Source organism: Charadrius vociferus, unplaced genomic scaffold (assembly GCF_000708025.1).
Source record: "Charadrius vociferus isolate BGI_N301 unplaced genomic scaffold, ASM70802v2 scaffold34, whole genome shotgun sequence".
NCBI lineage: Eukaryota > Metazoa > Chordata > Aves > Charadriiformes > Charadriidae > Charadrius > Charadrius vociferus.
The window spans coordinates 1,005,891-1,018,331 of NW_009647989.1; the positions used below are offsets into that span (position 1 = coordinate 1,005,891).

The 12,441-nt window shown below is 36.9% G+C and overlaps 1 protein-coding gene across 1 annotated transcript in view; it reads left to right on the forward strand.

The window, feature by feature from the left end:
- The window catches only part of MPP5 (membrane protein, palmitoylated 5 (MAGUK p55 subfamily member 5)), a 49,508-nt gene that overhangs the window by 19,520 nt on the left and 17,547 nt on the right, over positions 1–12,441 (forward strand). Inside the window, exons 3-4 of the mRNA XM_009883475.1 lie at positions 2,084–2,594; positions 9,696–9,904. Coding sequence (XP_009881777.1) covers positions 2,228–2,594; positions 9,696–9,904 — 576 coding nt within the window. The 5' untranslated portion in view covers positions 2,084–2,227. The remainder of the gene's footprint in view (positions 1–2,083; positions 2,595–9,695; positions 9,905–12,441) is intronic.

Here is a 12,441-nt window from a genome sequence, read left to right on the forward strand (position 1 = left end):
TAAATAAATAAAAAGATTAAAAGGAACTTGGAAAATTAAGTGTATTGGTAATATTGTATACAACTATTTATTAATTTTATGACCTTTTAATTGGACGTATTGAAGATAACGTATCATTGGTGTGTGATACAGGAGGGCAACATGGTATAAAACATATTGTTATATGTATTATATTTAAGAGCTGGTTATATTTATCAGGACACTTAAGTTCTTTAACCTGAATCATCATGCATGAGAAGCCAGATTAAGGTGTAAGGAGTAGAGTGGAATGTCACTATTTGCCTGTGGAAATGAATTATTGTTCTCTCGCAGAATCACAGAATGGTCAGGGTTGGAAGGGACCTCTGGAGATCATCTAGTCCAACCCCCCTGCCAGAGCAGGGTCACCTACAGCAGGTTGCACAGGACAGCGTCCAGGCGGGTTTTGAATGTCTCCAGAGTGGGAGACTCCACCACCTCTCTGGGCAGCCTGTTCCAGTGCTCCACTACCCTCAAAGTAAAGAAGTTCCTTCTCATGTTAAGATGGAACTTCCTATGTTCAAGTTTATGCCCATTACCCCTCGTCCTATCACTGGGCACCACTGAAAAAAGACTGCTCCCATCCCCCTGGCATCCTCCCATTAAGTATTTGTAAGTATTAATAAGATCCCCCCTCGATCTTCTTTTCTCTAGACTAAAGAGACCCAAGTCCCTAAGCCTTTCTCCATAGGAGAGATGTTCCAATCCCCTAATCATCTTCGTTGCCCTTTGCTGGACCCTCTCCAGCAAAGGACAGTTCCCTGTCCTTCTTGAACTGGGGAGCCCAGAACTGGATGCAGTACTCCAGACGCGGCCTCACCAGGGCAGAGTAGAGGGGGAGGATGACCTCCCTCGACCTGCTGGCCACACTCTTCTTGATGCACCCCAGGATGCCATTCGCCTTCTTGGCCGCCAGGGCACATTGCTGGCTCATGGTCATCCTGTTGTCCACCAGGACTCCCAGGTCCCTCTCCACAGAGCTGCTCTCCAAGAGGTCAGCCCCCAACCTGTACTGGTGCATGGGGTTATTCCTCCCCAGATGCAGCACCCTACACTTGCCCTTGTTGAATTTCATCAGGTTTCTCTCTGCCCAACTCTCCAGCCTGTCCAGGTCTCGCTGTATGGCGGCACAGCCTTCTGGCGTGTCAGCCACTCCTCCCAGTTTTGTGTCATCAGCAAACTTGCTGATGGTACACTCTATCCCTTCATCCAGATCATCAATGAATATGTTGAATAAGACTGGGCCCAGTATTGACCCCTGAGGGACACCACTTGTTACTGACCTCCAACTAGACTCTGCACCACTTACCACAACCCTCTGAGCTCTATCTGTAAGCCAGATATCTAGATGTCAAATCTATACCTGTGTATGCCCACACAAGGATTTTTGCTCTTGTATTTAAACCTTTCTGCTTTAATGAATGCCTATAGGAAATATTAAGGATAGCTGCTAACCAAAACTATCCAACCCTTATCCTAGGACTTTATCCCTACTTGGAATTGTGTAAGTGCAGCTCCAGACTACTTTAGATAGTATCTTTTGGAAGAACTCTATGCCAGACCTGTCTTCTCTGAACCTGGGAAGCAATCTTTACATAAAAATGCCTCAATTTATGAACAATAAATGTATCTTTGCGTTTAAGTTATTAAACTTCTTGTGAATGTGCTGTATATAACAAGTTATTCATATTTAGTGTTTGTAGGATCGTAAGGATGGTTTATGTTGGAATTTTTAAGAGTGAAAAGATAAGTTAAAACTGAGAGGGGACTTTCAGAAAACTGCTGATTTGCAATTGTGTGTGTGAGGTGCAGAATTTCTACTGCTTTGACCAATTCTCTTACGAGACTTTAGCACTAGTTTGAGCAGTGCTTTGTTTCTAACGTTGGCACTTGAAGTTTACTAAAACGTTGTGAGGGTTCTGTAGTTCTTAGTAGGGGAAGAAGCACTGTGTAAATGTGGAGCAAAAGGTCTATTGTTCTGATGCCTGGGGACCTGGAAAACTGTCTTATGTGTTTTCTTATTAACGCGGTTATTCACTAACTACTTTTTAATATCTTTCGTTAGGTTTTCTTCCTGGATGTTTCTTCAACTGTCTCGTGATGGAAGGGAAACATTTTTGAAGTTATAATGGATTTTACGCAACACAACAAAAACTGGCCTAATAGCAGCATTTCTGTTTGAAGAGAATACGCATAATTACAAATAATCATGACAACTTCTCATATGAATGGACACATCACAGAAGATTCTGACAGTGAAGCAAAAAATGTGGATCTTGCATCTACTGAGGAACCTCAAAAACACAGAGAAATGGCTGTTGATTGCCCTGGGGATTTGGGCTCCAGGATGATGCCCATGCGGCGGAGCGCTCAACTTGAGCGAATCCGTCAGCAGCAAGAGGACATAAGGCGCAGACGGGAAGAAGAGGGAAAGAAACAAGAACTGGACCTTACTGCTTCCATGAGGCTAAAGAAATTAGCACAAATTCCTCCTAAAACTGGAATAGATAATCCAATATTTGACACAGAAGAAGGGATTGTTTTGGAGAGTCCTCATTATACTGTGAAGACACTAGGTGGGTAAAATGTAATGAATTGGCTAATGGAGGAAATAATTAGCTGATATTAATGTTCTTTTAGGCCACTGAAAACCTAATTTAGCTAATTCTTCCCATATAGATTTAAAATCTTCTGATCCTTTGGATTTGTCGTGGCTTAAGTTTTTTTTTTTTTATTTATTTAGTCAAGCATCAGGCTATGTGCTTCAGCAAGTGGCTTTTCAAAACCTATCCATTTAGGGACTTTTATCTGCCCTATAGATAACTTATGAATTCAGTAGATGTCTCCATCCTCTTCAGGCTGGGGAAAACCATGCCAGTAATACCCAATTTTATTATGTTTGAAGCACAGAGCAGAATAAGCAGTGAATGAACACTTATTGTCTTTTAAAAGCAAAACACAAGAGTTTTTAATACTTTAAGAGAAGCATGCTGGTGGTTTATTATTCTAGCTGTCTTGCATTATCAATTTTCACCTAATATAGTTTACATTTTCTCTTATCTGCATTGATAGTGGAAGAACTGCTTACTGTGGCGCGTAGACTTTAATGAAAATGTAATGTTAGTAATTTTTTAATAGATAGATTCTGAAATTCTTAATTTCATAGCTGTCATTGCTTTAACTATGCTTTTGTAGAAAACGTTTCTAACCTTTCTTCCTCAAACATAAGTATTTATCTAAACCAGGATGAGTCACTAAAGTGAAAAAGACGCACTGGGAATTTGTAGAAGTACAGTTCAGATTTTCAGATCTATACCTGCTCAAAGATCCAGACTGCTTTAAAAAGATGCCTTTTTGGGGGCTGCAGTAAAGATTTTTGCTATTCTTCCCTATTAGCTGGTAGTTGAGAATAGAGGGTGAAAAACAGCTATCAAATTGCTAATTTATTTTTGCGTCATCTTTAGTGTTTGTGTGCTCAAGCAACATTTCTGCTAAAGACATGGCTCTATTCCCTAACCTCTGGTAATCCTTATTTTAGAAGTCCCTCTTTAGGAAAATTTAGGCTGAAAGGGTCATCAGGAAGTCATCCTGTCCAACCTCCGGCTGAAAGTAGGGTCAGTTATGAACAAGGCAGGTGTACCTTGTTTTAGTGCAGGGCTTGTCAGCTTCTGCCCAAGAGATTTGCTGTGAGAAGCAAATTCTCCGCTTAACTTCATGAAGTGTTAGGTATTTGATTGTGAAATTCTCTTCTTAGAGGGAACAGAAAGCAGAAGATCAAAGATTGACATCAAACAGCAGAAGTGACTTCTGTTGGGACTTGCTTAGCCTCAGTGGCTGAAAGCTCTGAAGACCGACTACACAAGGAACCAGAAATTGGAACTATGGAAGGGAGGAAAGAGTAGCTTGGAATTAGAAAGCTGAGGCTAGGTTTCCTGCCAGAGATGTTGAGAACTAAGAGGGAGGGCTAGGTGGAAACCAACGGACAAAGAAGCTAGGCATGGAACCTGGTAGGGGTGAGAAATGGGTATGGCAAGCTTGAGTACGAGTAAGGAGATGGGGTAGACTGAAGCTGTTTGAACTGGAGAGGCAATGGTGGAGAAACTACTGGGAGGCTATTTTGAAATAGAAAGGCTATTTTGAAAATTTCTCAGTGGGGGGATAAAATGGGTATAGGCTGTGGGTAAAGGCGAGAGATTGTGAGAGAAAGACAGTATTTGTGGAAAACTGGAAGGAGGTAACTAGGTTTAGCTCAGCAAGAAGAGAAGGGGGGAAATCAGTGTGAATGGAAACTAGGATTGTGTGAATACTTGATGTAAGAAGAAACACACCGAACACTGGAGACAAGAATATAGAGGTGTGTGTATGTGGAAAGAGAGAAATTAGGGAATAGCAATATACGGTATAAGATGCATCTTGAAGGAAAAGGATGAGATGAGTTTGTCCACGAGGACAAACTCCTCTTCACTTTTGTAATCAAAGCTTGATTCTTATAATTTTTCTGCTGTCAGCATATTTCTCTAAAAACACAGTAGTAAATTGCATGATTTAACTAAAGCTATTCCCCTCAGTGTTTGAACACCATGAAAATGGGAAGCTAATGATGTCTGTCTCTACTTTGAATGGCAGTAAATAAGGCTTACAAGTATGTTGCATGGAGCAGAAGTGTTGACTAGCTTGCGGAGTGAATATTGTCCGTTCTTTGAGCTAGAAAGGCAAGGAGCTTTAGGAGATGTAATTAGACTAAATCATGATATATCCATTTAGGCATGAGAGAGCTGAGTTAGGGCTTCATAGCCATCTGTTTCCATCAGAGAAGTCATGACATAATATTGACAGGCATACAAATATACTACTGTTATTATCTTGCTAGACACAATTATAGTAACAGTTTGGATCAGATAGACTTAAAATTTAAGAGGAGAGGTTTTATAATAGTTTAGTACTCCTGTTAGAGTGGTACTTTCAATTATATTCAACTGTGTTGTTGAGTTATTGCAAACTTAAAAAAAAGTTATAAATGAAATGCTGTGATCTTTTAACCTATATAGTCCATAAAGAATCTCTGTTCGGTCATTATTGCTGTCAAAAACTGAGTCATAATTCTAAATTTAACAAAGTGCTTCTGCATTAACTTGGCCTCTTCCGAAGTTTTCCTCCACTATTAAGCATGTCCTTTTTTACAGTTTCTGGATTAATTGTTCTAACATCTAATACTTGTGCTGAATTTCAAAAAAAGAATATTTTTTTTTTTTTTATTCTGAAAGCTGTCTGTCTGTTTCTGATTGGTATCAGGGCTAGGTATGTTGCCTTACAAATATATACACACACTTATAAAATAATATGGTTTCACAGAGAGGCTTTGAGTCCATTATTGTTAATGCTTCTGCTTTTTTATTGAATAACTGAATTGGAGAGGCCAGATTTAAAATTTACAAGTTTTTGTTCTCCAAGAAACTTGCTAGCCCATAATACTGTCCAAAATGTAACTGCTAGTATTGGAAATTTTTCGCAGTTTGTCTGTTTGGTTAAACTGAACTTCTGATCTACACTGTTCTTTCTGTCTTTCCACTTTTGAAGTCCAGGTAAGAGTGCTTAGTCACTTTCACAAATATCAGCTTTGTTAGGACAACCCCAAATAAACCTGGGCAGGTGCTAGTGAATTAGAGAGATGTGAAACTACCCTTATTCAGTCTTTTTCTTAAAAAAAAAAATAAAATATTAGTTTTGGGTTTTTTGTGGGGTGGTTTTTTGTGTGTGTTAATCCATAGAGCCTCTGCTAAAGATCTGTGTTTTAAATAAGAATACTGACCTTATTGTCTGTATTTTTAGTGTTGAAAATGTTTAATAAGTGCCAGTGTCTAATTTGGCAGATCTTTGCCATGCCTTTAATCTTTTTATCTTTAAAAAAAAGACTAGATTAAACAAATTGTATTTTATTTATAAAAATCAAACAGGACACTTAATCAAAACAATTCTAAAGGGCATGTTTGTTACCAAAACAGTACATGATTTAGACAGCTGTCTTAATGGAAATAACTTTCTGTGCACCGCGAACATGTGTGTGTAAGTAACTGGCTTTTTTCACAGCAGTATACTTTTATTAAACACAGAAAATATTTTGTTTGCTATGGTTCATTCAGCTAATTTAGTTAATTTATTTAAATGAGTAACTGACATTTCACGTAAGTAAACCTTTTGTGGCTGCAGTGATTTTTATTTTTTTTTTATTAGGGGAAAAGCTGCCTATTTTTTGGTTTTATACCTTGGGAAAAACTCTAACTTGTATAAATACTTTATAAATATAAATAAGCTTTTAGAAATAGTTTTGGATAGAACAATACTTTTCTTAGTCCTGTGATTCAAGTAATATATGGAGCATTAGAGTACTAGTATCAACACATAGAGTACTCTGGAGATCTATGAAAAAACTTGGGAATTAAGATATTGATGCTGACATAAAATAAAGCCAATTATATCTTCTTAAGTCTGCTGTTCATATTTATTTTTTTAAGGTGATAAGCAGCAGCTATTTTCTATGTTTCTTTTTCTAATCTAACATATTAAGCTGTGACCATGAGTCCTCCCCTGCAGCTGCATACTTTTGCCCTGGCAATCTTTTGATTAATGCTTATATCGCACAGTGCTCAGTCACATTCCAGCCATTTCATAGCCTAATGGGAAAAAGGCTGCAACACTTCTTGTAAAAGAAGACTTTAAAAAAAAATAGTAGTTGATTGCTAATTGATCTGCGATTAAAAAATGGACTTGTTCTGCAAAAGAACCCTGACATTTTTCTGTGAGTAAATGCAGATGTTAGTCTTTTACTGATGTTTTTCTTTTCCTTAAGGCAGCCCTTTCAATAGGAAATGTCTAGAGATGGAGTCTTTTGTTACCTGGCATTCATTAAAAAAAAAAAAAAAAAAAACAAAAAAACAACCAACCAAAAGCAACCAAAAAATCCTCACCAAAATCTAATCTGTGATTTAGAATTCAGAAACAGGAGCCTAGAGAGAGTTAGGCATTTATATAAAGTCAGATTTGTATGTGGTTTTATCTGTGTGAGGTTTTTTTATTAAGTGACTAGAAATGAATTGCTAGCTTTGTGGGAATACTTAATTTCACTCCTTGCAAGCATTATTTCTTTTAGAATTGTGGTGAGGGGGGTACTTGTTTGCTGTTTCATGGTTCACATTTGGTATAGGGCTTTTATGTCCAGCACAGATGAAGATTCAGGGTAGAAGGAAATTATACCGAGAGGAGAGTACTGTGTTAATTTGTAAGAAAGGGCAACACAGAGGGAACGAGTAAAGTGCAGAAGAGATAATATATAGAGGCATTGAGAAAGTACATATTTTTATCTCTTTATTATTGATGTCTATCTTTCTAGATGTATTTATATCTTATATAGAATATGTATTAGAAAGAAATTTGTGTATGTATTTGAATTCTCAGATATGTAAGGGGGGACAGACAATTCCAAAATTATTGAATGAAATAATTCATGCATGGGAAATACTAGAAGTTAGGTTCTTCTCTAATGCTTCACTATTCTTTGAAACTGGTAACAGTAACAAATAACAGCATTTCGGATTGGTGTAGGTTTTTTTTAGCTGGACACTTATTAGTAGGAACTTTACAATAACATCTGACTGGTTTACACTTTTTTTTATGCTTGAAAATATTGCAGTTCCTCAGACTCAGGAGAACCAGTTGCTGAGACGCTTTGGTAGTCTGCATGCTCCACTAGATAAGAAATTTGTCAGCTGACATCATGCTATTTAGCAAATATTCTTGCTTGAAAAGTGTTGTTTAGCCTTCTCTCCAAATGGCTTTCCCCCTGTGTTATAGGCAGTATATTTTGTATACAGTTCCCTAGTGAGACATTGGCCACCTTAATTAGTGTGGTGAGCTGTACTGGATTTCACCTGTGGAATATCCTGCACCGCTGGTATCGGAGCTTTCTGTGCAGCTTTTGTACTGCTGCCCTTTGTTTCCTTGGTGGTTACAGGAAGAAGCCCTTGACCTTGGGTGGGTGGGATGTTTTTAGCATGCATGGAATGGGGTTTTTTTTGTGGTTTGTTTTTTTTTTTTTTTTTCCTACTGTTCGGCGGATAGTATAGGAGTAGTAGCTCTGGATTATTTGCTTCCTTTTATTATAGAGAAGACTGACTTGCAAACTCAAAATTGAGAACATAAATGTAGGTATGCTTTGTCTGAAAATAAAACCACTAAACCTGTTTGAAATGCGTATTTTATTAGGCTTTATGGATTTCATATGCCTATTAGCAACCTTTTTAATTTTGTGCTCAACAAGTTTGAGTCTAGCATGTTCAGTGTACTGGTGAATTTGAGGTTAAAGACAGGTAAAGGAAACTTCTTGACAGAATGTATCTGTGTTAGTGATTAGTATCTGCTGTGATATATTTTTTTTATGTAAAAATTGCAACTTAGTAGATGTCTTAAATAATAAAACAGGAATGCTATCAGTTAGCTCAAAACGAATAAATGAAGGTTGCTAAAACTTCACATTAAAGCTGATATATTGATACCAGTAAGGGAGGTTGAACTCAGTATCAACTGGCAGTTTTACAATTTGTTCATTTTTTAAAAACACCGGGATTCAAAATTCTAGCTGACTTGAATTTATTAAAATAGAAGGTAGCTGACCAGCCTCTTGTGGCTGATTTTTTTCAGATGTTGTGTGAGAATGCATACATTAATTCAGGCTCAAAACATCCACTGTTGTGGTTTTGGTTTTTTTTTTGTCTGCTTGAGGATTTCTTACCTGGGTTTATAATTTAATCATATTTCTTGTTTTAGATAGTTCCTCAAGCACTTAATATTGAGAAGTAACATTTTGGAGAAATTCGGATTGGTAAAAAAAAAAAAATGTACATTTGTTGACAGTCTTTAAGAAGCAACCATAAAGCATCAGATTACATGTACTACATTTTTGAGCTTTAACTATAGTATTCTGCAAACATGTAGAAAGCGGTTATTAAAATATATTAAAATATTTTATGGTCCAAGCAGAACTCATAATCTTGTAGGTGGACTTTCTTCTGGTGCAGACGACTTTCAGAACTCTGACCGTAGATAATCTTTTTTTAATCCTTAGCTTTTTATTTTAATGTGCTGAGACTGAGCATAATTTTATGTTTAGAAATTGAGTGTAGTTTACTTAACAAACCCTCATTGTATAAGCAAAGTTTAGTTGAGAGATATATCTGTCTGCCATATGTGGCAGATAGGCATGGAAAGCTGTATCAAAATAACAGTGACTATTCAGTGCATTAGCAAAGGAGTTATTTTCATATTGCAAAATGGTCCCTTTCTCCTATTTAGCTGTACATGAGCTGCAATTATTGGATCTTTTATGTACCAGTGATTTTTATTTTTTTTTTTCAGAGTAGAACTGCTCATGCAATAGGAATTTAGATTTAAACAGTGTATTAGCTTTTTAATTTCTCCTTTTTTACTCACTTGGGGTCCTTTGATTCAGATATGTTCTGCTAATAAAAGTCAGACTGAATAATAGATAACTGATAAATTTGCATACATCATTGCTGATTAAAAGCTGAACAGCAAAAAAATTTTTGGTAAAAATCTTCATATATAAACATTACTTAATTATGAATCTTGTTAACTCATACCTTATTTTGTTATTTCCTACCTAGAAGTGGAAGAACTGTTAACTTCTCTTAAGCATATCCAGCACGTTTTGGTAGACCCTCAGAGCCAAGAGGATATCTCTCTCATTTTACAGCTTGTTCAAAATAGTGATTTTCAGAATGCGTTTAAGATACACAATGCTGTTACAGTGCACATGAACAAAGCCAGCCCTCCATATCCTCTCATCTCCAATGCACAAGAACTAGCACAAGAGGTATGTACAGTATGCATCTCTGTGATATATATGAAACCTATAATCATAGCTGTTGTTGAAATATGTACTTGTCAAGCTTGTCTGAGTTATTGAATGTTGAATATGAAAGGGATTATAATAGTCACTGATTGCTGTATCCAGTTTTTCCAGATATCCAAAGTAACCAGAAAAATATTTTGGGGTTAAGAACTCCCCTTTTTAGCGTGGATAGATGTGTGGCAGAAAAAGTACTATGTTTAAACACAAGAGAAGGAAGTGATTATGAAAATCTGACTCTTTTGCCTTCATTATTCTTTATTCTAAGCATTCTGAAATTGAATTACAGTTCTCTGTTATTGTGACTTTCCTCTGAGTTGAGCTATGGTTCTTAAATTGGGAGCATATCTGAAAATACAACCATACTGGAAACAAGCATTCTGCTTTAAAGTGAGCAATAGATCCTTTAAATATTTAATTTTGATCTCTTAATTACTGCTGTGATGGTCAGATAACACTTAATTTTTGTCTGACAGATGACAGCTCTTTTATAAGATCTGGTATGTCTTTTAGAAATGATTAAAGTATACTTTTAGAAATTTACTTGACTTGACCAAGATTTTTACCTTTATTATTTTCAGACAGATCTTAACTGTTTAAAATATTTCTACAGTTTCATCCAGGCTAACTACTTTCTTTGAGGCTTATTCACTTAAATATAGATGGGCAATACCTTTATACAGTAGCTTTATAAGCATTAGTAGTAATTTACAGAAAACTCATCAGATAGTTGATGTGAACTGAATGAGTTTTCACATGTGGCTGGATGCAGCTAAGACCCTCTGAGGGATTGCTCAACAACTTTGTCTTCATTTTCCATGACCTGGTACATATTTATATTGCAGTGAAGTCAGGCTATGCCTTATACGGATATACATTTGTTAACTTTAAACTAGCTACCTTGAATACCAATATCTGTGCAAGCATAACACTGTAGTATTCAGCAAAGCCAGATCCAGAGGCTGGGTAAATGTTCCCTGGGTGCTAAATGCTGGAACCAAACTTACCTGTTCAAAACTGGCTCAGGTACTCCAGCCAGTGTACCTGAGCCAGTGTATAGCCATTCTCTAGTTGCTCAAAGGCACGTTCCTCCAATTTCAGTATGGTAGCAAGTTGATCTTTTTTTTTTATTTTTAGTATCTGGTTTTCTTTCTGCCTGAAGCAATTTTTTCTTCAACAGCCCTTTCCATTCTCCTTCCTTTTTCTAGACTTTAACCTTGTAACTCAAGGAAAACAGCATTGTAGCAAGCTTGAAGTTCCTCTGCAGAAGAAACTACTGATTCCCGAGGGACATTATTTAAATGTTACCTAAAGGTGCAGTGTGCTGATTAAACTGCAGCTCAGGATTTTCCTGTTTAGGTTTGTCAGTAAGGTTGTGCCAAAACAGGGTGGGACTATTTTACATATGAGCTTCCCTCTGGCTTATTCATCAGTCTGTAGGCTGCTATAGGATCCTCACTAGGCTTCTTTAATATCTGTGAGCCTGAAGGAACCTTTTCAGTTAACTTCGGTTTGTAAACTACTTCCCCCTGCTTTACACAGGCCTAGTTTGGCATTTCGTTCAGATACAAGCCAGAGTTTTTGAATCTCCATTCATAATATAGAATATTACAGATTTATGTCTTAAGAAAGCTGGTTTTTCCCTTTTGTGGATATGGTGTCCTTTTATTTCCTGCTTAATGAAAGTTTCCAGGAAAAACTAGGAAAACTTGTAGGTTCGTTTTCAAACTTTCGTGTTCTTCCCCATCTTCCCTGACCCTCACCTTCCCAGCACATTCATCTTTTCAGGTGATTTGGTAAATCCTAAAATAAGAAGGTCGTGCAAAGCCAGTTTTGTCTCTTAGCAATCCATGAAGAAGGTTAAGCATAAAGAAAATATTCCTTTAATCTAAAATTTTTAAACCAATGGAATTTTGTCATCACCCAGAAGACTATTACATAAAAGGCAAACACATTCCTGCCCTCATTTTGATTCTTAATCTCCCATCCTTGTCTTGTCCAGCCTTGAAATTCCTGAAAAGTCAATATATTGCATATGTCTGTTCCTATTTTCAGATGTAATCTAGTTTCTCGGTGATTCAGCTTCTGGTGTATTTAAGCGACTTGTATTTTGCAATATGTTAAATAGTATCCTGAAATGATCGAGCCAGAAATTCAGGACAAATATTTCTGTAGCTGTCAGAAGTTTCTCAAGAGGAACACCGTTGAGGCCTCCATTCACATCATTCTGTACTTCCTAGTCTTGCCTGAATAGAAGACTTTACGCTCATTTTTCAGATCCTTTATTCCTTTTGGAAAGGCTTCTGTATTACAGTAGCAGTATGGGAGGAAATTATTTCTGCTTTAGGAAAAGTTGTTTTGGTTTTTTTGTGTCTTTGGTTTGTGTGATGGGGTGGGTTTTTTCTTTTTTTGGGAGTGTTGGTTGGTTGTTTTTTTTGCCCTGACAAAGTGTCTATCTTGCATGCCCAGCTTTTTTGCTTGTACTGTGACATTTCGTTGGG